This window comes from Serpula lacrymans, assembly GCF_000218685.1.
Source record: "Serpula lacrymans var. lacrymans S7.9 unplaced genomic scaffold SERLAscaffold_4, whole genome shotgun sequence".
NCBI classification, from domain to species: Eukaryota; Fungi; Basidiomycota; class Agaricomycetes; order Boletales; family Serpulaceae; genus Serpula; species Serpula lacrymans.
In genome coordinates, this window is record NW_006763293.1 from 1,569,351 (window position 1) to 1,595,471 (window position 26,121).

General features: G+C 47.4%; 9 protein-coding genes across 9 annotated transcripts; 5 read left to right on the forward strand and 4 right to left on the reverse strand.

The window, feature by feature from the left end:
- Nucleotides 1-343: 343 nt before the first annotated feature.
- On the reverse strand, nucleotides 344-1,040 carry SERLADRAFT_446810 (uncharacterized protein; the record flags this gene model as incomplete). The annotated part of the gene is made up of 3 exons (XM_007315604.1): nucleotides 344-560; nucleotides 726-785; nucleotides 849-1,040. The coding sequence occupies 3 exons, from the start codon at nucleotides 915-917 to the stop codon at nucleotides 381-383; spliced, it is 309 nt and encodes a 102-aa protein (XP_007315666.1).
- Nucleotides 1,041-1,493: 453 nt separating this feature from the next.
- On the forward strand, nucleotides 1,494-2,553 carry SERLADRAFT_367135 (uncharacterized protein; the record flags this gene model as incomplete). Its single annotated transcript, XM_007315605.1, has 4 exons — nucleotides 1,494-1,648; nucleotides 1,705-1,736; nucleotides 1,793-1,890; nucleotides 1,945-2,553. The coding sequence occupies 4 exons, from the start codon at nucleotides 1,494-1,496 to the stop codon at nucleotides 2,551-2,553; spliced, it is 894 nt and encodes a 297-aa protein (XP_007315667.1).
- A 2,130-nt stretch (nucleotides 2,554-4,683) lies between these two features.
- On the forward strand, nucleotides 4,684-5,476 carry SERLADRAFT_461283 (uncharacterized protein; the record flags this gene model as incomplete). The annotated part of the gene is made up of 4 exons (XM_007315606.1): nucleotides 4,684-4,764; nucleotides 4,832-5,010; nucleotides 5,076-5,108; nucleotides 5,178-5,476. The coding sequence occupies 4 exons, from the start codon at nucleotides 4,752-4,754 to the stop codon at nucleotides 5,253-5,255; spliced, it is 303 nt and encodes a 100-aa protein (XP_007315668.1).
- Nucleotides 5,477-5,956: 480 nt separating this feature from the next.
- On the forward strand, nucleotides 5,957-8,160 carry SERLADRAFT_446813 (uncharacterized protein; the record flags this gene model as incomplete). The annotated part of the gene is made up of 4 exons (XM_007315607.1): nucleotides 5,957-6,322; nucleotides 6,436-6,681; nucleotides 6,766-7,122; nucleotides 7,181-8,160. 4 exons carry the CDS (start codon nucleotides 5,957-5,959, stop codon nucleotides 7,511-7,513), a joined length of 1,302 nt encoding a protein of 433 aa, XP_007315669.1.
- Nucleotides 8,161-10,450: 2,290 nt separating this feature from the next.
- SERLADRAFT_461289 (uncharacterized protein) lies at nucleotides 10,451-13,158 on the forward strand (the record flags this gene model as incomplete). The annotated part of the gene is made up of 12 exons (XM_007315608.1): nucleotides 10,451-11,041; nucleotides 11,104-11,193; nucleotides 11,247-11,453; nucleotides 11,511-11,723; nucleotides 11,776-12,017; nucleotides 12,070-12,175; nucleotides 12,228-12,253; nucleotides 12,307-12,411; nucleotides 12,461-12,483; nucleotides 12,540-12,828; nucleotides 12,882-12,934; nucleotides 12,991-13,158. 12 exons carry the CDS (start codon nucleotides 10,597-10,599, stop codon nucleotides 13,001-13,003), a joined length of 1,812 nt encoding a protein of 603 aa, XP_007315670.1.
- Nucleotides 13,159-13,191: 33 nt separating this feature from the next.
- SERLADRAFT_406633 (uncharacterized protein) lies at nucleotides 13,192-14,449 on the reverse strand (the record flags this gene model as incomplete). Its single annotated transcript, XM_007315609.1, has 6 exons — nucleotides 13,192-13,322; nucleotides 13,376-13,667; nucleotides 13,730-13,866; nucleotides 13,925-14,014; nucleotides 14,077-14,386; nucleotides 14,441-14,449. The coding sequence occupies 6 exons, from the start codon at nucleotides 14,447-14,449 to the stop codon at nucleotides 13,192-13,194; spliced, it is 969 nt and encodes a 322-aa protein (XP_007315671.1).
- A 187-nt stretch (nucleotides 14,450-14,636) lies between these two features.
- Nucleotides 14,637-15,798, reverse strand: SERLADRAFT_461293 (uncharacterized protein; the record flags this gene model as incomplete). The annotated part of the gene is made up of 5 exons (XM_007315610.1): nucleotides 14,637-14,985; nucleotides 15,043-15,109; nucleotides 15,161-15,481; nucleotides 15,533-15,673; nucleotides 15,731-15,798. The coding sequence occupies 5 exons, from the start codon at nucleotides 15,766-15,768 to the stop codon at nucleotides 14,776-14,778; spliced, it is 777 nt and encodes a 258-aa protein (XP_007315672.1).
- Nucleotides 15,799-16,090: 292 nt separating this feature from the next.
- Nucleotides 16,091-17,364, forward strand: SERLADRAFT_346808 (uncharacterized protein; the record flags this gene model as incomplete). Its single annotated transcript, XM_007315611.1, has 6 exons — nucleotides 16,091-16,198; nucleotides 16,259-16,374; nucleotides 16,442-16,685; nucleotides 16,741-17,042; nucleotides 17,095-17,230; nucleotides 17,281-17,364. The coding sequence occupies 6 exons, from the start codon at nucleotides 16,091-16,093 to the stop codon at nucleotides 17,362-17,364; spliced, it is 990 nt and encodes a 329-aa protein (XP_007315673.1).
- A 34-nt stretch (nucleotides 17,365-17,398) lies between these two features.
- SERLADRAFT_446819 (uncharacterized protein) lies at nucleotides 17,399-20,490 on the reverse strand (the record flags this gene model as incomplete). The annotated part of the gene is made up of 5 exons (XM_007315612.1): nucleotides 17,399-17,835; nucleotides 17,903-18,258; nucleotides 18,323-19,075; nucleotides 19,133-20,160; nucleotides 20,457-20,490. 5 exons carry the CDS (start codon nucleotides 20,488-20,490, stop codon nucleotides 17,613-17,615), a joined length of 2,394 nt encoding a protein of 797 aa, XP_007315674.1.
- Nucleotides 20,491-26,121: the final 5,631 nt, after the last annotated feature.

Here is a 26,121-nt window from a genome sequence, read left to right on the forward strand (position 1 = left end):
CTCACTTACATACCAAGGTCTATCTTAACCCAGGTACGCAGCTAGACAGCTTTCGACGTTGCCGTGCCAAATGGCGAGGACCGAGATAACTCTTTCTTTGTGAAGACGAGGGTTTATAATGCTTGACTTGTTGATCGTGGTTATTCCACTTTCATTCGCAAGATGAAGCTTCGCTCCTATCTAACATCTTCTGATATTGATCTTTCCTTTCCATTTGTCCGTTCATCATGTATAATACTTGGGCAATATCACTATCTTGCGCATTCTCATGGTCATTTCAACCGTCTATGAATCTTAATATTTCGTTTCGGTAAGTGACAAGTCTGTTGAACACGACGGAGATCAAGGATTCATCTCATGCTCGACGTCGCCGTAAGACATCAGTCGCCTGAGGCGATTCTCCAGCTGCTAGCAACGCCTCGTTTTGAGGGTTGTTCTGGTCGTGAGGAGGTGTTTGGTGCAGATACCATCTCCACGGTATTACGAGGATCTCGATGATGGCATTTTCTCAGCACATACTGTTTCTGCAGAGGAAGATCCATTCGACGTCCAGCGTCCAACTTGAACCCTAAACCTAACCAGAGCGATGAATATTCGATGAACGATGCTCTCAGATCGGGAAAGCGTACCCGCCGGGAGACGAAAGAATAGATCAGAGATGCAGTATCAAATCAGGATTGATGATGAGCCCATATGCCCTAGCACAACCTGCACGTAGCACTTACCATCAACAGTAGCCTGAGCAAGTTAGTTACCGCCCGAAATTCATCGCGTGAATACGGCAGCTATGGTGGTAGGAGATAGTAGAGTAAGTGTTTCTTCCCATAGTAGTACACGGGGAATCTCACCTTTGATAGGACGTCACGGTTGCTGGCTCTCACATCGCATTTCTTGCTGTTGACGGGCCCTGGGATCATATCAAACCTAGTTTACGATTCCATGTGATCATGATCAATCATCAGGCCAACAGATGGCTTCAGATGATGTGGTTTTCGAGATGGCAAACGAGTACTCGTAGTATTCGATTATACAGGAATGGCAAACGAATAGTTCGCCACTAGTACTGTCCTGGGGACCCCACAAAGCATTGGCCGCTGGGGCTGAAATCGTGACGCGAAACTGATACCGTAAGCCACATATGAACGCCGTAGTCCTCTCAGGCTTACACCTCGTCGACTATGTCCCACATATCACGGACACCTGACGATGAATCTATGATAGGGAGCAAACATCCAGATGACTCATCAGGTCTTCCCCCATCCTCTCTGTCCATTACACCAAAAGACGAGGACACGTACTCTACCGCTGCCAAGTCATACTCCAATCAACCAACAAACCGAAGGCGTCGCACAGATGTTGGCTCCGTTATCGCTCGTCATGATTCTATAGCAAGTGCACAATCTCTTGCTACAATTGATCATCCCCCCAGCGAGCAAGAGGATTTAACCCCTTCCAACTATCATCCCTTATCAATACATGTTCTTGCTCTACTCATGCCAGCCTCAATATTCGGTGTACTCGCAAGGTTAGGTCTTCAAGCGCTTGTCACATACGACGGACAAAGTGTTTTTCCATTGGCGTATATACAGGCAACTGGATGCTTTATTATGGGTGTGGGTCTGGCCCTTAAAGAACCGTTTGGTAGATTGTAAGTTTCATTTTTTTTACTTCTTCGTCCAGAATATATTATTCATTGATTGGTAGCTATGGTCCTTTATATACAGCAATGACTACTGGTGATATATCACACCTTTGATCCTATCGCTTCACTCTAACGCCCGAGTGTCTCTAGGATTCTGTGGTTCTTTGACCACATTTTCGGGGTGGCAGGTAGACATATTTGACTCGTGGGTTAATTCGGGTCAGTTCCATCGTGGAAGCGTTCGAGATGTAAGTGCCAAAACCAGCAATCACACCTGCCCTCTTGACCACTTACGTATCAAGGTCGTTGATGGCATTACAAAAACCATGGTCACTCTCCTGCTATCCCTCGGATCCCTATCGTTTGGTGTACACGTATGCAAGCTAGTTGCACCACACTTTCCCGTACTGCGGCCTCCAGGCAAAATTTTCCGCTACACTCTCACCATTATCTCAGTCCTCACCTACGCCGCTACATTTCCTGCATACTTCCGCCTGTCCCCCAATTTCCGTCATCAGGCCACCGCTGCACTGCTCTTCTCATACCCCGGGACATTAACACGATACCTTCTTTCTATCTATCTGAACCCGCGCTCGAAGACCGTCCCCCTCGGGACGTTCACTGCCAACATGTTCGGGACTAGTCTCCTTGGAACGTTCCATGTGTTGCAAGGAATATACCCTCCTCTCTCGCCCGCTGCTTGTTCTATATTGCAAGGCCTAGGAGATGGGTATTGTGGCTGTTTGACGACGGTCAGTACGTTTGCGGCAGAAGTGAGTGCGCTACAGGCGTGGAAGGCGTGGTTCTACGTTGCGATTAGCTGGGTTATCGCTCAATTACTGCTCTTGGTGATCATGGGTTCTTCTTTCTGGGCTGGTCACGTCAGGGAGCAGGTGACATGTAATTTCTAGCACGAGTACGAATATATATGATGCATGCATTGCTTAATCAGATAGATTGCATAGAAATGTTCTACATATCGCACAGGAATTGTCCCTAATAGCTGCTGTCTTTGCTATCTATTCGACGAATGGAAACATCAGAGCAGTGCTAAAAGCGGAGTCTGAAATGTGTCGATCTGGAGGCAAGGGAACAGAGGGAGAGACGTAAACTTGACTGGTTTGACTCCAGTCTGACTAGCCTTACATGTCGCGACCATTGGTAGAAGCTCAGGCGAGCCAGGCTGAGCTGGAGGACGAGGAGGCAATCAGCGCTACAGGTGAAGGTGATGAAATAATGGAGGAAGTCGACGACCAGGAGGGTTACAGTGAGTGTCTCAAAACTTTTTCTGGTTTACCAGCACCTGCTCTCCATTTTCGGCTCTCTGTCCATCGTGCCATCGTTTATGATAGAGCCTGAACGGGATACTGACTCTTTTCTAAATATCTCGCAACGTCAGCATCTTCGACTCCTACGTCGACTCTCACGTGGATCAGTTGGTTCTGCTCCTTGCCCGGCCATGAGTACTTTTGTGAGGTATCGGAAGACTTTATCGAGGATGATTTCAATCTTACGGGCCTAAATGTAATGGTTCCATTTTGGAAAGAGGCGATGGATATGGTGCTGGACGTGGAGCCTGGTGAGTCTACTAATCGCGTTAAAATTTCTGCCCACCATCTAACTTCAAAGTGAAACCCAGACGAGGACACATCAAAGATACCCGACGTCTCAATCGTCGAGGCATCAGCAGAGCTACTCTACGGCCTCGTCCACCAGCGCTACATACTCACACGCGCAGGTTTGCAAGCAATGGTCAATATTCACGCCGATTCGCATTAGATTGACTGATCTCAAGCAGCGAACAGGTCGATAAATATGAAAACTCTGTATTCGGTGTCTGTCCCCGTGTCTATTGCGTAGGATGCAATGTCGTCCCATGTGGACGCTCAGACCTACCAGGACTAGATACTGTCAAGCTGTTCTGCCCCAACTGCAACGACATCTACACCCCACCAAGTAGCCGCTTTCAAGGCGTTGATGGTGTGTCCCGATTAGCCTGCTGGGAGGTGACGTTGATCGATGGACTGATATTCTTTTTTATGAGTGATTTAGGGGCTTTCTTTGGGACGACTTTCTCCCACCTTTTCTTCCAGAGCTACCGCGAGCTGGCCCCTGCGCCATTCTGGAAGCCGCCCTCGTCTGCTGGGTCGTCTCTTTCCCCCGGGCGCTCCCCGCGGAACGGGTCGGGGAGCAGCGCCTCCCGACCTCCGCCGTTCGTGAACCCGAATCAGTACGGCGGGCAAAAGCGCGCGGCGGGTAATGTGTATGTTCCTCGGATCTATGGCTTCAAGGTGAGCGACCGCGCAAAGTGTGGGCCGCGGATGCAGTGGTTGAGGCTTCGGCCGGAGAGCCCGGAGGAGCTGGATATGGTGGATTGGCGGGGGAGATGGATAGATGAGGAGGACGATTACGAGGATGAAGATGAAGATGAGGAAGATGAGGATGATAGACAGATGGAAGATTTTGATCCGGTATGAGATTGAGTTTGTACTATCCTTATTATAGGGTGGGAGAGCTGACGATATGCTGTGTTTGTAGGATGCTGTGGATGAAGAAGATGATGATGAGGAAGAGGAGGAGGAAGAAGATGGGATTCCTGATAGATCGATGGGTCATTATCGGGGGCAGCAGCATGCTGATTCGCTGCGTCCGCCAACACCCATCCACCTACCCTCATCTGCACGGACGTCGCCGACGGCTGCACCTCTGGATGAGAATGCAGCTGCAGCAGCCCTCTCGCGGGGAGGAGGCAAAGTAAAAGTTGTGCGGTACTAGGAGCTGGGCGGAATAGCTTGCTGCAATACATTCACTACTATCCAAAATCTCTGGGTTTTTCTCATTGTCCCAATTTTCCCTTTTATTATTGTCTCATAGTGGTCACAGTCATATCATAATAGAGAACATAGTGTAAACCCTTGTACTATAACAGTACTAGCCCCAATACCGACAATCTGTGCAGTGGGACAGGAAGGCACAGGCGTGAGAAAGCATGTGAGGATGGAACTATACAGGCTCAAGCCACAGGAGCGAGTGTCACGCGTGACGATTACACCTTGAATTTGCCGAAATCGTCCTCAGCAACAGCGTATACCTCAAGACCGTCAAGATCATGGTGCGAAGCAGTATGTGTCGTTTTTGTACTGTTGGGAAGGGTTGTGGATGCTGAATGAATGTTCGATGGGGCTGTAGACCTCCGTTACGGGCTCAACAAGGGCCACCCTACCACTCCTATCGCCCAGGTGCCGCGTCCCAGTCACCGCAAGGGTATCCAATCGACCAAGACCAAGTTTGTGCGGTCTGTTGTTCGGGAGGTTGCTGGATTCTCGCCGTATGAGCGACGAGTTATGGAGTTGTTGCGAAACTCGAAGGTGCGTGAAAATGATCTTTGCATCAAGGCACGGTAAATTGAGTACTATTTTATCGTTGTTTACAGGATAAAAAAGCAAGAAAGCTAACAAAGAAGCGGGTGCGTGTCTATTTCTCGAATATGGTATGCTACGTAGCGCTAGTGTGCTAATTGGTGTGACCTGTCTAGCTGGGGACGCTTCTGCGATCGAAACGCAAGCTGGAGGAGTTGAGCAGCATTATCCAGGAGAGCAGACGGGCGCACTAAAAAGATGTGGCTGGCATCTATATGCATTGGGATTTCCGGGTCGATGGAGAATCGAAAGGAGCCTATACAATTGACCATGCTATATGCCCCTTATTGTAACGTTTCATGCATTGAAGACTAACACCATGTTACGATATTCCGCGATGGAGTGAGAGCTTCGGCACCGTCAGATGTGGATGGGGTGCATCATGTGGATATGTCTGAATGGAGAGCTGGACAGATGAGATGGTGATGACGCCAGTTGTCCGGACAGTCGGTGTGAGACGCGATCTTTGGGCAATGCCGCACAGCCGGGAAACACGTCGAGTCAATTGCGGCATGAGTTCGGCAGCGGTCGAGCGGGCGTCGGCCTCGGAGGGCAGCGTGGACACGTCTCGCTAGGAGATGTAGCGATGGCGCAGTAGTCTTTCTGCTGCAGATGCACAGTCCGCAGTGCACATCCACAGTCGACGTCCATAAATACAAAATATTCTGTCACCCGACTTTGGGAGAGAGGATGCTGGGAGAGAGACGCTGATTGGCCGGTATGTCACGGAAAGCGGTGTGTAAAGGAGGTTTCGTAAGTGAGCAAGTGCCGTAGCGCCGTCGGGTATTGGTGATGTTTGATTACGTATGCTGATGAACAGGAAGGTGTTGACTTTTGACTGTATTTTTCCTCATATACCTGTTCGTTATTTCCATTCCTTTGCCTGCGTCTCTTCATGTCCCTCGCTGTGCCACATCCCCCTAACCGATCCCGTGCATCGTCTACAAACGTACGCCCTCCTCTGACCATAGACACCCTCGGTCGCAGGCGCTCTTCGTCGTTGGTCCACCTGCGTCCCTCAACCCTGCCACAGCCATCGCATCCAGCTCCCCTCCAGCCCAACGACATATCGCCTCGCGTGCCCTCGCCCCAACCATCTCCTTCCATGCTCGCCGTTCTTGCTTCTCGATGTCTTGACTTGCTCCACGTGCCCAAAAACCATTCCGTCATGTCATCCGGTCCATCTTCTCCTCATTCGATATCAGACGAAGACTCCATTCTTCCCATCTCCGCATCGTCTCAGCAGACCTCCTTTGGTGATGTCTTTGGTGAGAAAGAGCTTTCCAGAGTAAATACCGCTTGGTGGCATCGTGTTCCTTCCGTTCGTACCACCCGCTCTATGTGCCTGTCTTTGCCTATCTGATTTGCTCGCAGGTACATATTCCAATACTTGTAGTCATCCTCCTTTTCCCGCTTTCAACAGCACTTGTTCTGTTCTGTCTGTCCACTCTTCCAATTTCCGTGTCGTGGCCGCACAACCTGCCAGAGCTTGCTCAGCTCGGAAGAGAGCTGCATGCTTATTCACGGAGTGGTTCTGGTCCTTTTGCGCACGTCATAGGCGTCCTTTCAATAACAGCTGTGTGGAAACATGCTTGGTCCGTACCAGGAAGTGTCCTCTGGGTGAGTCACCAATCTTTTTCTTCTAGTTTTGTACCCGGTTATGTTGCTATTCCGAACCGATCGCTAACTTGATGTTAATCTAAGAATGTATTGGCTGGAGCTCTATTTTCCCCAGCCCTTGCAACACTGCTGCTGACGGCCTTGACGACGATTGGCTCACTTCTGGCTACACTGCTGTCAACGCCTCTTGCACCGTTCCTGACGCGCTTATTGCCGCGTGCTCTGGATATGACGCGTAACGCGCTCGAAGGAGAGTCGAGCGTTAGCACCGGGGCCAAGTCCAAGTCATCTGCGTGGGTGCGCCTCTCTGTGCTACGACTTATAGGCGTAGTGCCCTGGTCGGGAATTAACATTGCTTGCGGTGTATGCGGAGTGGCGATAACGGACTGTATGCTCGGTGCGTTCATTGGGTGCCTTCCGTGGACAGCAGTGACCTGCCAGGTATGTACTGCGGTCCCCCTCCTTGTTCTCAGTATGCTAAATAGCGCCATTACGTCAGATCGGGGACATTCTGCAGACGGTGGCGTCGACGTCCTCGCCGGCACAGCAGTCGGTGTCGTCACTGCTGACATCGCCTGAGATCATCGTCAAGCTCGTTCTGCTGTCGTTCCTGTCGCTTGCACCCATTTTGGGAAGAGAGCGGCTGCGGGCGCTGATCTCGTCGTCGGGGTCGCCCGATTCGGACAGCGGGGTGCCGCATCGGGAAGGAGTGGCGCAGTGGGTGCAGGAGTGGCGATCGAAGATGCGTCTGCCACGGTCTCGATCACGCACGCGCGAGGATGATCAGAAGGAACTGGAGACTCTTGTGCAGGAGAAGCAGGGTCTTGCATGAATTCATTCCAGGCTCTATCTCACGACGTACTGGATCTATTTATTAACGACGCGGCACTTTGCGCATTCGCAGCCGTGGTCTCCTCACTGACGACATCCGCGGAGAGACGTGGATTCTGCTCGAACATCAAGATACCCTTCTCACTCCATTCACACTTGCATACTCTCTTCGACTGACGCATCCCTCCATTCCTCATACATCCATCATCTGACGCCATCTTATGACCCTGTTTTCTGTACGCTCATTTATCGACGATCGCTCTTTTACTCGAGTGGGTTAGTACATACGAGTCCTTCCATCTATACATAGATCTATTATTTCGACACATCTCCTCTTCCTCCTTCTTATTCAACGTTATATCGTCCAATTGCACTCCTGCATCGATCTCCCATCTTTCTTTAATGCTTTCGGTGCGGTCTTAGGGGCGTAGAAGGAGGCTTTTACATGTTGATAGAGTCCAGCTGCCTCTACCATATATGCATATATATATTTCTGTTTTGTCTTTCATTTCTGGGTAGTGGGCTGTAATCTTGATTTCGGTTATCTGCAATGTGATTCAATCTGGGAACCTTGCCCAAATCTCTTGTGCTTTCACCACTACTACACTTGCCCAGAATGGAAACTCGGTAAAGTGCGTGTTTGCTTTGTTTCTCCTCCATGGCATTCCGACATCTTCGTCCAGACATATGTACAGCGCTACCGTGAGTTTCCTAAAGCTTTTCTGTACTAGATGCTTGTGATTGATAAAAAGTATGTTTGCATTCTATGAATGCCTTCTAGCGGCACTCCATTTTGTCCGGCCGAATGGGTCCTTGGCTTTCGCCAGTGTACTAATATGCCACAGCTCACATAGCCATAATCTTGTGTGTCAAGATACGCACATGTCGCGATCTTTGCCACTCCCGTAACCAATACGGCCCATGGGAAGGGCATCCAGCCATGAGGTCAACGGACGCCCATATCATCGTACTGCATACCCACCCTCACATCAACGTGGCGATCAACGTGCCTTCAGGGGACGGTTCAATAAATTTAACTACCACTCCTGGAACACTCGAGGCATACTTTTCTCCTTTGTGTTATACGGATCCGTACTCTCCTTGGCTTGCACTTGTGTACGTCCGTAGCCATTCCCAATCTTTTCAAATACCTCATCCCACTCACGCTTTGGCCATACCACACTGTAATTAGTGCCTGTGGCTCACCCATCAGACATACTGCACCGTGGCTTTCTTGTGGCCTTTTCTTTTCCTTCGTTTAAATACCTTCTCTCTGAACTTCCTATTGTACCTTCCTCAAGTCTGTGGCAAAGGACGTATGTCTGGGACAGGACACTCTCTACACAGAGACATGAGCTACAGAAAGCCCGTTCCTAAATTTATACCCTCCCCACCACCTTCACCCCCGTCTTCGCCTGGCTCGCCGTTCAGGCGACTTTCCCTCACACTTGCGTCTGCCATGAATAATGATCAGCCACCGGTACGTGTCTTCTTGGTAAAATTACAATTGAAACCATGTCCGCTCAAGCAACGCATCCTGGACAGATGCCTGCAGACTGGCGGGATGTGATTGACCGTGCGGTATCTGGCAGGACGCCGAACGTTCACACGTCGCCAAGCACGTGTACGAATACCCCCAACATCAACACGCTCGTCATAGCCAACGATGATGGCAAAGAGCACTATTCGCCTACCGTCACCGTATCGGTATGGGACTATGCGCTTTGATTGAAACACGTTGCTAAGCTGATGCCGTTATCCATCTAGGAGCTCGAGACTTCTGGAAGCATGACACTTGCTCCCCCTTCCGATTGTGATGATTATGACCCTGCGTCCCGCCCAGAGTCGCCAACGCCGTGGTCGACCATCCCACGCACGACTGTCAAACGTAAACAACATGCGGTGAGTTATGAATGGGTGTCTTGTATCCGATTATGGCTTTGCTTATCTCTCTTTCCATCTAAGGATTATCGCCCACCTACACCTCCGCTCCCTACCCAACGGAGAAGATCACGGTCGTCGAATGCGGCGAGCTTTGATACCCGTACCTCGCCAGCGCCGTCTATGATATCTCATTTGGTATGTCTCTCATCTTATCAATCTCTCGAAGCATCCTTATGAAACGTCTTTCAGGTGCCCCGTGACCGCTCGTTCGTCGAAAGCTCGCACCATCGTCGACCAAGCTTGGTATCACCGCCTACCCCGCCCACGGAGTCATCGATACATGATGCGACCACGTTGGTGTTCCAAACAGAGAAGAGCGAATCCATCAACCCGGAGCTGTCGTCGACGTGGTCCTCGACGTGTACACCTGCCCTAACCTCCCATCCTTTACCGCCATCTGGTCTGACGTTGGACGATAAATGGCCTGAAGTTAAAGCGTCTCCTTCGATTTCTTCAAATGCGGCCAGGCCGCAGTATCACCACCACGAGGAGCCCAAGATGCTTCCCAGAGCAAAGGTTGACGCTGAGCTTCCACCTTTACCTGGCTTTGGCAATGCTGCTCGTCGACTACTGGATAGCTTTGGCGCCTGGCTCAGGCGCACGGGATTCGCTATCGGCTCGGCCTTTTGCTTGTGACTACATGCGCTCCAACATGAGGCTTGAAGCGCTACTCTATGTTTATTTTCTTACCAAAATGTACAACTGACAGCACGATAATCAGCGATGAATCATACAAGGACTTTTTTTTTTTTTTCCCCCGCCCATCTCCTTTCTTACTAAACTACGTATGTTACATGGTACAGTTCCATAACAGTGAATAAACGAGACGAGTTGTGGAGCATGTTACTGTTACAGCGCCGGGAATGACCTTTTCGAGGGATGCCAGCTCAAGGTGCTCTGCCTTGAGGATGCCACCGGGCTCGGCAGGGAGGCGTCCCGTAAATAAGTACTACAAGCAGCAATTATAAGCCCTTTTCACGGTTTCACCCTTGCAGCCCTTTCCCGCTTGCACTCTAACGCTCATCGTCTCCAAGCCATGAGACTCTAGAAAAACAAAGCCTTTATTTAGTTGGCTCGCCTAAAAGCAACAAACGAAACAGCCCAGCTGATTTTTGGCTTGGTCACTTTGCACCACTTTTCATGGTTCAACACCCATATACGCCCGGGACTGCTCCCACTGGGCGCGAGATATTCGAGAACTGCTTTTCGGGCGCTCAAGAACGCCCGTTTATACCCCGTCTTAGGTCCGATCCTGTATCACATCACCCACTACCACATAGTCTGTTGGAGTTCCGCGAGGAGGAGGGAAGAGAGGAACGGGAGAAGCGATTACATGAACTGTGGAGAAAGCTTCCAAAACCAAAATATCATGAAATAGGAATAGACAGTGAACCGTCAAAGTCGAAAGACGTGTCGAGTGGAGAGCCTGCTGCGGTGTCGAGTATGACGCAGGAAAAGGCGGAGTTGATGAAGAATATGTATGATGATGAGCTTTTGGGGAGTTGTGGAGGGAATATATCGAACGGACACTCGGGCCATATAAGGTGGCCAGAGTTTAAAAAGTATGCAGAGGCGAAGGAAGCAGGTGTGTTTTGGATGTTGACATATCTCTGCGATGCATTGACGAGATGGTGGGTATGTGCCTAGAGCTGTGGTCGATATTTCACGATGAACTCGATTTGGACGGGAATGGACATCTGGATGCTGAAGAGCTATCAGTGGCCCTTGGAAGGGCAGGTCAGTCTCTAGCTTTCATTGCGTTGAGCTGGTCATGTAACACCTCTTCGTAGGCATCACTCTTACACCGACTACATTGACGGACTTTATGATGTTCTTGACTTCTTCTCCTCACTCGCATGCCATCAACTTTCGTGAATTCAGGGATTTCTTGCTTCTACTACCACGGAAAGTATCCGTGTCCGAAATATATCGATACTACGAGGTTTCAAAATACATGGGTGATGATGGGAGAGGGGCAGCTCGCGTTACAATGGAAGGTATAATTAAACCATTCTCTTTTAATTTTCGTTGCTGACTTTTGGAAATGTTTCAAGGCGATGTTAGCCTCAGCGCTGAAGATAAACCTCCTCCTTTCACATTTCCTAAGCTACCACAAGAACCTTCGAGTTTGCCGGTTGGCCATACCAGTCCAGTCGATGAGGATGAAGAGGAAGGTGAATATGACGAAGAGGAAACCGAGCATCACAGTTGGCACGAGGGGCATACGGCGATCAAATTCCTGTGCGCTGGTGGAATAGCTGGGGCAGGTGGATATTTCCCAGCTTTTATGGCGGACATTACTTATATCTATTCCCGCAGTATCACGTACATGCACAGCACCGTTTGATCGCCTGAAGATCTTCCTTATCACTCGTCCACCAGAGATGGGTGGGACGGCTCTTGCGACGCCATCGGGTGCTGGTGGCTTGAAGGCTATCGCTGGTGCAGTTGCGCGCATATATGCTGAAGGCGGTGTATTAGCTTTCTGGACGGGTAATGGTCTCTCTATAACTAAGATATTTCCTGAATCTGCGATCAAGTTCTTGACTTATGAATCCTCGGTACGTGTTTTGTTATCACGTTGTCCGTCAAAGCTTAAACTTTCTCCAAAAGAAACGTGCGTTTGCTAAATACTGGGACCACGTGGAAGACTCGAGAGACATCAGTGGTGTTAGTCGCTTTTTATCGGGAGGTATTGGAGGCCTCAGCAGTCAACTCAGTGAGTTTATCTCGGACTCTGTGGAGCACCTATCCTCACCAAATCGATGAAGGCATATATCCTATTGAGACGCTCAAAGTAAGCAAATTAAATCACTTCAAGTCACATCGAAATTCATGCATCGGCGCCAGACACAAATGATGAGCTCTACTGGAGGTCAAAAGAGGACGTTGGCTGAAGCATCGCGGCTGGTCTGGAAATTGGGTGGCGTCAGAGCCTACTATCGTGGTCTAACAGTACGTCTGTATTTATTCTCGATTCGTTCTCGTATTCACCCGCATGTAGATCGGTCTTATTGGAGTCTTTCCGTTAGTTGAACTTACCTAGGATATCATATTCACAATCCTTACTTGATTTCACGCAGATACTCCGCCATTGACATGAGCACGTTTGAAGCCCTGAAGCTCGCTTACCTGCGTTCGACGGGTAGAGACGAGCCTGGTGTTCTGGCACTCCTTGCTTTTGGTAGTGTGTCGGGGAGTGTGGGCGCTACGAGTGTTTACCCACTCAACCTAGTGCGGACACGGCTGCAGGCGTCGGGTTCTTCAGGACATCCACAGCGCTATACTGGTATCATGGATGTAGTCATGAAGACCTATCAGAGGGATGGGTGGAGAGGATTTTATCGCGGATTATTCCCCACATTAGCCAAGGTCAGGCCTGATAGATTTCACTTGCCCATAGAGATGCTGATCCCGTTCATTAGGTCATACCCTCAGTATCAATCTCGTATGTGGTCTACGAGCACAGTAAACGGAGGTAAGTCGATCGCCTCCTCCTACATTATGCCTCGTTCTAATCTTTGCGGCGTACAGACTTGGTGTATAGATATCTACCTACATTTTCATTTTCATTAATACATGTGCATAGATTACTTATACCGTCTTCACGCTCTTTACTACAAGTTGTATCGCATCGCAATTTTTTAAGATTAATATGAGAGTGTCGCCTTAGCAAGCTCACTATCTCATAAAATTGGAATCTAGTTTTATATCGATATCCTCTAAATGTCGCATCTACTGCAGCCTGAGCCTGGGGAGAAGATTCAGAGCGTTACGACGGGTGACGGCATCGAGTTTTCTGGCATCGCCATTGTAGAAATTCTCTAAATTGTCTGTATACCAGCTGGCCATTTCGATACTGACCGCTGTTTAAGGTTTCAATGTCAGAACGGAAGGAACGTAGAGAAAAAGGGCATACCTGGAAAATCAGTTCCGAATAATATATGATCTAGGGGGACAAACTTCTCCATTGCCGTCAGAGTAACCTCGTGGGCACCGAGAGCGGTCTCGTAGTAGAAGCTTTTGAAATCCTGGAGTATCTCCTCAGGGGTGAGTGTGCAGCCCATATGCTTCGAGAGAATGGCTACGCGCGCAGCGAGGAAGGGCGTACTTCCTCCGAGATGAGCAAGTATGATTTTGACATTCGGATACTTGCGTTTTCTCCCTGTCACGACGAGATGGGCAGCAGCTTTGAATGTCTCGTTCGGAACCTGGTGGAAAGGAGCCAACGATCGATGAGAGCATATATTAGATGAGTAGGCAAGTAGAATACCTCTGATATCGGTAGGCCAAGGAAATCATGTGGATAGGGTGTGGAGGAAGGCGTTTGCGCGCCGTGAAGGAACACGACAGCCTGTCGTCGATCCAGCTCCTTCCAGATAGGATCATACGAATCGTCGCCAATATACTCTAAGATGACGAGTTAATTGCGGATGCCAACGTGTTGGCAATTGCGATGATGGCTCACTTGCATGTATACCCTCCCCATAAGAAGAGATAAGAGCGATGCCGTCTGCTTTGAGATGATCTAAAGCGTGGCAAATCTCAGATAGTGCGCCTATCAGAGGAAGCAATTGCACAGCTCAGTACAGTGGCACAGGAGGTGAATTTCTCCTGTACCTTCGACATCGTTGAGGGTAGGAAGACATGCAAAGAAGCCGAAGCGTTCTGGATACACATTGCAGAGTTTTGCGGCATATGAGTTGTGAGTTCTTGCAAACGCGCGATTCTCAGACCCAATAGCCCCAGACGACAGTGGAGGCGGTGACAGGATGGCTGTTTGGATACCCAGTGCATCCATCGCTTTCAGGCTTAAGGTGGGATGCCATGGTAGGTTTTCCTCTGGTGTCCGCCAGCCTATCTCACCATTTCTCTTTTTCTTTTGTTTTGCATCAAGAAAGAAATGATGATGAACATCAATACGGATGTTCTGGAAGGGAAGGTATATTTGTGAGTCTGCATTTGACAGCGATCATGAGCTCACTTTGTCCATCTCGAAAAGGGACGCAGGCGAGTGCGAGGAAAATCAGGACGAAAGGAGAGGGAGAAACGTGATGCAGTCGGGACCGGATCCACGTCTTTTTAATGCGGTCAGATAGAAGAATGACCGTCCGACACTTCGATATTGGCTTTGGACAGGTTCAGCGAGGCTGGCGAGAAAGAACGCTGACTTTCCCAACGTGGCCCACGCCAGGAACGTTTTGCATTTGCGAAGCAAAACTGACAATGGACACTTTTTCATTCATCCACAGGTCGATCTTTTCATTTGCGTACATGGCTATCGATACAAACCATACATGTCGACAAACACGCACCAGCTCATTCTCTCCGGAAATCTTTACAAGCATCAGAGTCCCACCGCACATATTGACCACTCATCGACAGAGGTGCGCGCAGACAGAGGCTGGCAATCGCATAGCCAACGTCGTGTGGGTTGACGAGCTGCCCTTCCTTGTGAACATTGACGAATACGTCGTGGTCTTCCTTTGTCATGTGTGCTGCTCCAGTTGATCGCAGGATAGCTTGCATCTGGACAGCTTTGAGGGAAGCACGCGGGACCGACAAGGACTAGTAGCGCAGACTTACATCAGTATCCACTTTTCCCGGAGCCAAAGCAAGAGAAACGATATTAGGTTCTTCCTTGGACAAAGTTCTATTGGATTGCGTGAGCTTTGGTAGATCATGACACCAAAATGGGTCCAACCGGCATAAGCTGTTTACAGCCGCCTTTCCCGCATTGTATGTGCTCCATCCTGGAGTGCTTCCGGTTGCAGCACCTGAACTTAGGAAGACAATCCTACCTCCCGATTTGCTCTTGCGTAGGGCGGGCAGGGCGGCCTTGAGAGCAGTCACCAGAGAGAAAACGTTGACATCGAAGTGATATCGCCAAGAATCCAGAGTGTTGCTCGGATTGTCTATGCGGCCCAGTGGGTCCAGGGTACCCGCATTGAGGATGAGACCGTCGATACGCTGATACGTTTCTTGGGCTTGGGCGATGGCTTGTGTCAATCCTTTTTCATCAGTCCTATAAAGATGCATCTACAAGACATTGCAAAGACAACATGGAAATGCTCACACGTCACACGCAATGAAAAGCAAGGAACTGGTATGTTTTTCGCACAGATCGGTCAGCTCTTTGGTCCTGGTGCGAGACAAAGCCACGACGGATGCGTTGTGCTCGTCAAGTAGGGACCTCGCCACTGCGAGTCCGATGCCTCTGAGCACACATTAGCGAAAATGTTGATGGTGGAATAAGCAAAAAATAAGAATGAACTTGGATGCTCCTGTGAGGACGACGACTGGAGTGGACATTGAGGAATAAGAGGGCGCCCGCAGAGGATCTGACGTGTGAATTAACCGATATCCGTATTTGTCCGTAACTTTGGCTTTTCGCGTTCCCGTCCTTCCAGCTCATTTACCTTTCTTCCCTTTCCCTCAAAAAAGGCTCAATGGCTGCAGCCCGTGCCGCTTTCTCTCGCTTTGCACCAGCCATCGCACATGCTCGTGCTGCAAAACACTCTCAGCCATTCCGAGCTGCAGCTCTCGCTCGAAGCTATGCTTCCCAGAGCGAAAACTCAGTCAGCATTTCTCCCACTTTTCAGAGCACATTTCTTATCATTCATTCATTTCGCAGATGACAGTTCGTGATGCCTTGAACGTTGCAATGGAGGAGGAGATGTTGCGTGACGAGAGTGTCTTCATCATGGGCGAGGAGGTTGCTCGGTATAACGGCGCATACAAGGTGACACACTACTAAAATCTTGTTGCGGTCATGTTTTTTTAAACCCTAGCTTCATCATAGATCACGAAAGGTCTCCTTGACAAATTCGGTGAAAAGCGTGTTGTCGATACACCTATCACCGAAATGGGTTTCGCTGGCATGGCTGTCGGAGCTGCACTAGCAGGTCTACGACCAGTGTATGGCAACACTTTATCAACTCACGTGTTCATGAAAAAACCTCATTTCTCCTCCTATATCATTTAGATGTGAATTCATGACCTTCAACTTCGCCATGCAGGCTATCGACCAGATAGTCAACTCCGCAGGAAAGACGTATTACATGTCCGGCGGCAACGTCCCATGTCCAGTCGTCTTCCGTGGTCCCAATGGTGCTGCAGCAGGTGTTGGTGCTCAACATTCGCAGGATTATGCAGCTTGGTATGGATCAGTCCCAGGTCTCAAAGTCGTCAGCCCTTGGAGTGCCGAAGACTGCAAAGGTCTGCTAAAGGTACACTCAGGTTCTATACATAGCACGTGTCGTTCCTTATCTGTATTTTTTCTAGGCTGCTATCCGTGATCCAAACCCTGTTGTTTTCCTCGAGAATGAGATGATGTACGGTATCTCTTTCCCCATGTCACAAGAGGCCATGTCCGACAATTTTACCCTTCCCATCGGAAAATGCAAAGTGGAACGTGTAGGCAAGGACGTTACGATAGTGGCGCACAGCAAGATGGTTACGCACAGCATGGAGGCTGCCGAGATACTAGAGAAGGAGGAAGGTATACAGGCTGAAGTTATTAACTTGCGCAGTATCCGCCCCCTTGACATCGATACGATCAAGGAATCGGTGAAGAAGACTAACAGGTATGTGAAATAAATGTCGGGTCAGACGTTTACTGATATCGTTATGTATCAGACTACTCATTGTTGAGGGTGGTTTCCCGGCATTCGGTGTCGGTAGTGAAATTTGCGCACAGATTATCGAGAGCGAGGCCTTCGACTACCTTGATGCTCCTGTCGAGCGTGTCACTGGTGCTGACGTCCCAACTCCGGTTCGTGATTTATATTCTTTTTGCTTACTCTTTCACTCACGCTATTGCAGTATGCCACTAACCTCGAGGCACTCGCCTTCCCCGACACCCCCCTTATTGTCAAGGTTGCTAAGCGCGCTCTCTACCGAGTATAGGCGTATCATCTCACACATCTGGGTATTTACCTATGGGCATTAGCATCCTGCAATAGATCTTTATTCATTTCTAGTTTTGACTGATATGTGAGCCTATTCCTCGCTATAAGTTCTAATTTAGTAATACGACACAACCACAATACCTCGATTGCTTAACTACTTTTAAGATGGCGTATCGCTACAGACACGTTTTCGCTTCTTCCTTTCAATCGTACATGAATTTATATTGGCATTTGTCGTTTGAGAAGCTAGACCTCGCCGAGACGAATGCGCACAGCGTTCGCATGAGCCTGAAGACCTTCACAGTCCGCGAGGGTTACAACAATAGGACCCAGTGCTTTCAGACCTTCGACGGTGATCTCCTGCGAGGTGATATGTTTTTGGAACGAAAGCGTGTTGACACCGGAAAACTGCCGTGCATAGCCATTCGTTGGGAGCGTGTGGTTTGTTCCAGATGCATAGTCACCGCAACTAGATGTAATGAAACACAGCAAACTCAAGTTACTCATTAATTTGTTTTTCAGAAAGTAGGGCATACCTTTCCGGTGTGTAGGGTCCTACGAATACACTGCCTGCATTCTGGATCGACTTCACCCATCCCGACGCGCCTCGCATGTGTAAAATCAGATGTTCCGGTGCATAATCATTGGAAAACGCAATTGCCTCCTGTACGTCGTGTGCCTTGACAATGAGACTCTTCGCAACGGACTGCCGCAGAATGGCTACACGTGACAGTGCGCGTGCCTGTTTGTCGACTTCCTCCTCGATCGCGGAGAGTTTTGATGCAGGGAGTGAGGAGGCCACCAGGACCACTTGCGAATCAATCCCGTGCTCAGCTTGCGATAGCAGGTCTGCAGCAACGAACGCGGGGTTGCACGTCTCGTCAGCAATGACCTTGAAAAAAGCCACAGTTTCAGTAACACGTTTACAATCTCGAATAACTGATGGCTGCACTCACCAGAACCTCAGATGGCCCAGCAGGCATGTCGATGGAGACTAACGCATCTGTGTCATTCTGGACAAGCATCTTCGCTGCTGTGACCCACTGGTTGCCTGGTCCGAAGATTTTGTCTACCTTTGGCACGGTCTCTGTACCGTATGCTAGGGCGGCCACTGCTTGAGCACCGCCCGCAACAACTATCGTTGAAGCACCCACACGGTCCGCAACATATAACACCTCTGAGGACACAGTGCCATCAGGTCGTGGGGGCGTCGCAAGGACGACTTCACTGCATCCTGCTACTTGAGCAGGCACACCGAGCATTAATGCTGTTGATGGAAGAATGGCGGTGCCACCGGGGACGTAAAGTCCAACTCGTGCGATGGGCCTGGCAAAGCGTGTACAGGTCACCCCAGGCATTGTCTCGACCACCAACGGAGCGGGGTCAACTTGGGCCTTGTGGAAAGTATAGATGTTTTCGTAAGCGCGATCTATTGCGTCTCGTACCTTCTCGTCCACAGGCGATGTTTCAGGCGAGTAAAACGGAGGGTAGAGAACTGTGGAAGAGAGCTGTACTTTATCGAATTTGGCTGTGAGTTCGAGGAGCGCGGCGTCTCCCCGTAAGCGGACATCGTCGACGATGGGTTTCACTTTGGCAATCATTTCATCTGATTTCAGGACGGGACGCTTGAGGAGCTGCGAGCGTTCCTTGGCGCTGATCTCAGAGAGATCATATGCGCGCATGCGAATTGAGGAATCAGAATCCTCAGACTGAGGTGCTGGGGGTGCGGGCACCGATGTCGGCGCTGAAGATTGAGCAGGAGCAACAGCTGCTGTGGTCTTGTCATCTTTAGTCTTAGATAACCACTGAGGCTTTGCGTGCCCTGGTCTACGAATAATTTTCTTCGCCTTGTGGTCTAGTGATCGCTCGATATCAGCAATGCTGACCCCAGCAGCAATACATCTAGTGAGCGAGAAATAGGTTAAATCCGCTGCCTCGAAAGCAATTTCCTCTTTAGTCTCCGCACGGCACAACTCATCCGCCTCTTCCATGATTTTTGATTTGAGAAGGTCATGATCGTTGAATAGTCTGCGAGTGTATGAACCCTCAGGAGCGTCCTCCAGCCTTGAGCGGATAGTATCCTCAAGTGCAGCTAACCCTCCTAAATCTCCAAAGCAAGAAGGACGATTCAAGTGACAGAATCCAGAACCGTGTTGGACGACACTGTATTCAAGAGCATCGGCATCGCAGTCAGTACGGATGCGAATGACATCCTGTGTGGCACCAGAAGTCTCTCCTTTACGCCAGATACCATGTTTGCGGGAGTGGTAAACGCCTTTTCCTGTAAGGATAGACTCTTTAACTGACTCGCGAGATGAGTATACGAGACCAAGTGAGCGGTTGTTTTGAAGGAGAGACGTTACTACGGTGGGGAACAGGCCATCAGGGCGATCTGATTGTATCGGCGCAAGGAAAGCATCTGCGATGTTGATCTTTGAATCGGATGAAGAGGAGAGCGTGAGCTGTGATGATGAAAGGACGAGGGTTGCACCGATGGCTGCAAGTTTTCTGATTGTGGAAGTGGAAGGAGGATCATGGGAGAGAACGTGAATGGATGAGCCGACAAAGAAGCGGGAAACAGAGCTAATGAGATCGACGTCCGAGGTGGGCGTAATGAGGAGCACTCCAGAAACAGCATTTCGAACCGAGTCAGATACGGCACTGACGCTGGCTACATCGAGGGAAAGGAGAAGGCGATTTGCGGGTACGATACCGACTGAAACTTTTGCTAGAGAAATTGGAACTATGGCTTTTTCTGAGCCGCTGTCAAGGCTGGAAATGACCTGGTCTATATCTGAGTTTTGGTCGAAGAGAGTGAAGCGGGTGGAAGTGTCAGGGAGATAGGCTGAAAGATCGGGTGAAACGATGATGGGGGCGATCCGCGAGAGCGCATCGATAAAGTTATCATCATCTTTGTGCCCAACGTCGAGCAAGGGAACGAACGATGACATGGCCGATCTTGAAGAAAAAAGATAGTGTTCCGAGTCTGCTTAAAGCAGGCTCAAATTTGGTAACTGAGTCATTTACAGCACCTGCCATATCGGGAAAGTGGCATTACCCACACTGTAAATTACATCCCAACATGTTCACCTTCACTGGCCATTTGGTTGATGTAAGAGGCCATGGAATGTGTCAAAGTCCTCAGGTACACCACAGCTAATCCTGTGGTACATTGCAAGGAGAATGGCAGATACCCAAGTTATTTGTGCACTTCTGGGGTCCTACTGCTGTTTTTTCTTGTTCCTAAACTTTGTCTACACCTGCAATAAATCATATATGGTAAATATAAAGAAAATCTTAATGAAGGGGAAGGACATATGTGCACCAAGTAGGATATTTTTGTGTTAAGAAATATTTTATTTAGACAAGTCACAAGTGGCTGATGTAACAACACCAAAGTTGGTATAGTCTGGCACTGTCAAAGATGAAGACTAATAAACCTATGTGAAACTCAGCCACTGCCCAAGAGGCTATAGAAACAACTATATTATTTACCTATGTGAAACTACAATGGATGTTAGTTTAAGGTGATCTCTAATAAATGTAATGTAACATACCTCAGCCGCTGCCCAAGAGGCTATAGAAATGACTGAGGTATTTCTATACTAAACCCCCTACTACTTATAGTCGGAGGTGCTACTTGCTACAGTATAATGACTCCTAGGAGTACAATTGTGCTCCTAGGAGAACAATGGTTACTCCATGGAGTGGTGGCTATGCTCCATGGAGAACAATGGCTGCTTCGGCAGAGACCGGGTTTATCCGGTTTTGTCAATTGGATGTCTATGGATTGAAGATTTTGATAAGAAGACCCATAACAAAGTCAACAGCTGAGAATAGTTTCTTCTTGTTGATGGACATAACTCCCACTACACAAAGGAGTTTTTAGAGTATGCCAGGGGTAACAATACACATATACTCTATTATCCTGCACATACAACCCATATTTACCAAGGACTTGATATTGTCATCTTTGGGCCACTCAAACACTACTAGACCCAAGAATATGATCAGTTTGAAAGCTCTAACAGGCAGAGTGTCACAAAGTTTGATTTTGTGACCATCTATGTTACAATAGACATACCAGCACCTATTTACACTTTACTTTTTCTGTACTTTACTCTTCATTTTCCAAGTCACTTGACTGATCATGTGACCATTGACTTTACTTTACTTTTCAGACTTTTCATAGTCACCTAACCAGTGTCCAGACTCACCATGTAACTGGTCACATACTGGACATTGGACTTTGAACTTTATTTACAACTATACAGTACCTCATATATTTCAGTATATATACGTGAACAATACATGGGGAAGGACTCAGCAAGTTCTCTTCTAATGTATACCAACATTAGTGAAGACAACCTCCCTCCTTCAATAGGTTGTACCACCATTTCTTTGAGTTGTAGCCTTTGATGGTTGTGCTCCAGTGCCCCAAGATAGAATCCTGTTGGTGTTGTCACAATCTATGCATGCCCACATCTGAAAGCATTTACACCAGACAACATTTATGCTGTATTCAAAAAAACTGGAGCATGGCCATTCAATCCTGAAGTGATAATAAAGGAAATGATGGCCCCTAGTGGCCCAATACAACCGGAGCATTAATAAGGCCATAGAGCTGTTGGATTTGGACTAGGTGGTGGACCAGTGGCTCCAATTCCTTTTTAATAGGACATTCATTTGTAGTGTGATTATTCTTGATTTTTGAATCATTTTTATGGACACATATTTTTTTAGAATGCCTGACTGACAACAAATGAACTGTGTTGATACTGAAGCTATTTTTGCCTTGCTTTCTTTACTGCATTTTCCCATAACATTATGATTTTCTTGCTCTCTTTCTGCTATTGGACTTTATTTTATGGCTGTACAAACCTGTTACATTACTTACACAGCATTTGTTGTTCTATCCCTTTCTTTTCCTTATTTTGACAATCTTATCCTGTACTACCTATACAGGATTTGTCGGTGTACATTCCTTCCTTCATGTTCTTTCTCATTCATTTTGCACAACTATACTGTGCATAGCCTACCTTTTTTTTACTGTATAAACCCCTGTATTTTACCTTGTAAATCAAGAAATCCAATCCAAACTTCTCCTCTAATCTCAAGCTTACTACTTACTACTACTTGTGATCCAGTGTGGTCACAACACTTCCCACTGCTATTACTGTTAACTGCTGTCATTGTCACTCGTCACTTCTAAAGTCATTGTCATCCCTTTCAATTAGAGTCTTTCTGAGCACTACAGTCTATGCGTCAGGAGCCTGCTATCATTGGGAACCTCATCACCTCATCATTCTCAAATCTACCTTGTGCTACAATTAGCAAGGTAGTGCTTGTCTATACTTACCACAAAGCCCCTATCGCCTATATTCCAACTATCCCTCCTCCTTAAAACCCACACACATACATCTCTGGGTTTTACTTTGAAGAATTGTTATACATACTACCCCACGAACAACCAGATCACCCACTGTTCTAGGAGGCAAAGCCCATACACAAGTTCCGTGGAATCTGGGAGGATTGTAGTCTCAACACCAGACACTTTGGGAAGACTTCCTTCCTGTTCTAGGTAGATCATGAATATACTATTTTGGGAAAGCTAATCCAGCGCAAGCAACTCATTGTTACCAAGTCCAAGAAAAAAACTCCTATGTCTTCTGGATGACAACATTCATTTCTGAAACACAATCCTTACATGAAGAAGAAAAACAGGAACCATATTATAACTTACACCAGGCCAGACAAGAGGCAGAAAAGTGAGGTTACAGCACCAAAGCAGTCAGGAAAGAGCTGTACAAAGCTGTCAGCAAACAATTTCATGCAGGAACCAGTGCAGGCAAAACCCTGCTGTTCATAATGCCATTGCAATAGCGACAAAATATATGTTATATTGTCACCACTAAAATCACTACAAGAGGAACAGATATGTTAGCACACTCAATATTTGCATTAACAAACTGAACATACCTAGGTAGAGCATTTCTGTAAGGCTGGAGTGTGGGTGGTTGTTGTCAATGAAATCTCAGACTTTAGGTGCAATTTGTGAGGCAACGATAAACTATAACAAAAACGAAACCTGTCTCCTTCTGCACTTGCAGGGAGTAAGGGGTTCAATGAGCTTGAGGTCGACAGACACTAGTAAATATAGCGAGTAGAGGACTTTGAGAGGTAAGCTTTTAAAGGTTTTTGTTGAGGAGTAAAGCGGGTAAATTCAGTAATAGAAAACTAAGGAGCCATACATGAATAGGTAAGGCTTTATATAGTGAACTGTTCGTTCCTCAGACCGAAAGGAGAATATACAAAAAGTGGTCTGAGGAATCAATCGGCCAATAAGAAAAAGGGAGAACAACTATTGTACAACTTTTAACTTGATTAATCAGTGATGAGAGATTTGTACTAATAATAGAGGTTTGTTACGCGTGTTCAGGAACCGTATCCTCATAATGAGGTACGATCCTGAACAAGGTGTTTATTAGTGTATCCAGGCTTTACTGGGGCTTGGAGCTGGTTGGCGAGATGCCTACTACCAGTCCCTACCCAGTGTGCTGGCTGGCTGGGAGCGATACCCAGTCTCTGATCTGTGATATAAAATGGTAGCGATGGTTAAGAAAGCCTGTGAGGGCTATGAGAAGTAAAATGGCAAATGATACCTCTAGCCCTAGAGCCAGAGGTGTAATGGGAAAAGTGTTCGAGAACCAAGACATAGCGAAGATAAGAAAATAATAAAATGGTCCTTACACAATTGGTGTAAAGTCCTCTGTGAGCAAAATCTTGAGATTCCTGAAATTTTCTAGGTGGATTGGTTGTTGGGAAGTGGAACTACTAATATCGTCTTTGCTAGATGTCAATGATTGGCAAGAAAACATGTTGTATTCACTTTAATTGTCGCTTTTGGTGTCCGTCATAGTTTGCTGGCAAGATGCTGACACGGTGGTTATAGAATGGGGAAAGCAATTGATTGATGGTCAGATTAGATTAGATTGTTGCCAATATTATTTTACATGATCGGTCATCTTGGTTGTGACATGACCCCCGTGTCACGGCTCTAAAGTCTTCAGATGTTCTAGGGAAGCGGTTGCACCCGCAAATAAATCTGCTTCCCAAAATAGCTGGGTTCAAGACTAGGAGGATTGTGTGTTAGTTTCTTTTGTATGTGGTTTTCTGACAGCAGTTCTCATCATCGACAACGGGTTGAACAGCCATGACATGATGGGAATGCAATAGAAAAATTGATTCCTTACACCTGTTTTGTTATGTGCCAGAGTATACAAACTTTGGTTGTTACAGCTGATGTTGTTGTTTCTTCTTGGCAGGACAAATAACTTGTTCCCTCAAACCTCCACCAGGCTGAAACCCGGTTTTATCTGCTGCCCAGAGACAATCCCTCTCAATATTCTTTGCTTTATTGGTGCCCCCAAGCAAGTCAAATCATGCTTTGTTTGTGTTCTTATTGACAGCATGTCCATAAGCAGTGTCAACTGGTGCACTCCAGTAGCAACCTAAATAGGCAGTGTGCCACTCCAAGAAGCACTGTGCCCAACTCACACCCACACTAGCCTCTGCAAAAGCCCTTCCTAGCTGAGCACAGAGAACATTGTCAACATGGAGCTTCAGTTGTCAGTGGAAGGAGTGAAACATAGTCATCAAGTAGATTTAAATGATGGGTACATAGCTAGAGGTTATCTCCACTTCATGTATGAGTTTCAAGGGTTCACACAAATGTTTTGACTGGGGTAGGCAATGAATTGGTCACAAAAAAACAATATTTCAGACACAAAGCAAGTCCAACTTCGGATTGCGGAATACAAACATAATAACTATCTATAGGTACATAGATAGGCCTGTTAGATATTTGGACCCTCAGAGTGTGGGAACAAGCACAGGAGAAGGATTCTTGGGCAAACAAATGCTGTAATAATGTAGGTACAAAGCTTCATATATAACAAACAGATTGTAAGGACCATTCACTTTTCTTTACCTTTTTATTCTGTGCCTTGGTTTTCAGACACTTTCCCTATTACACCTCTGGCTTTAGGGCTAGAGGTGTCCTTTGCCATTTTACTTTTCATAGCCTTAACAGGTTTTCTCAACCATTGATACCATTTCATATTGCAGATCAGAGACTGGGTAGCACTCCCAGCCAGCCAGTACAATGGGTAAAGACTGGTAGTAGAGATCTCGCCAACCAGCTCCATGCCGCATCAGTGCCTGGATATATTAATAAATGTTTCAGTCAGGATTGTACCTCATCATGAGGATACGGTTCCTGAACATGCGTAACAATACCTATTATAAGTATATCTTCCCACCTGCTGATTAATCCTTGAAATCATATGATAGTTGTTCTTTTTCTTATTGGTTGGTTTCATCCTCAGACCACTTTTCTATTGTTCCTCTTTTGGTCTGAGAGATAGACAATTAGCTATAAAAACCCTATATACTTGTGTATAGTTCTTTAGCTTTCTATTACTTGAATAACCCGCTTTACTCCTTATCAGAAATCCTTGAGTTTACTCTCAGTCCTCTACTTGCTATAAAACTCTAGTATCTGTTGACCACGAAACTCATCATACCTCTTACTCCCTGCAAGTGCAGTAGGAGATGGGTGTTATTTTTGTTATAGTTTAATGTTGCCTCACACAGATGTATATAAATACCATGTGAAAATTAATGATAGCCACAAAAAGCTGGTTATAATTAGTCTCCCTTGCTTACCTAATTCAATATATGATGAGTGAATATC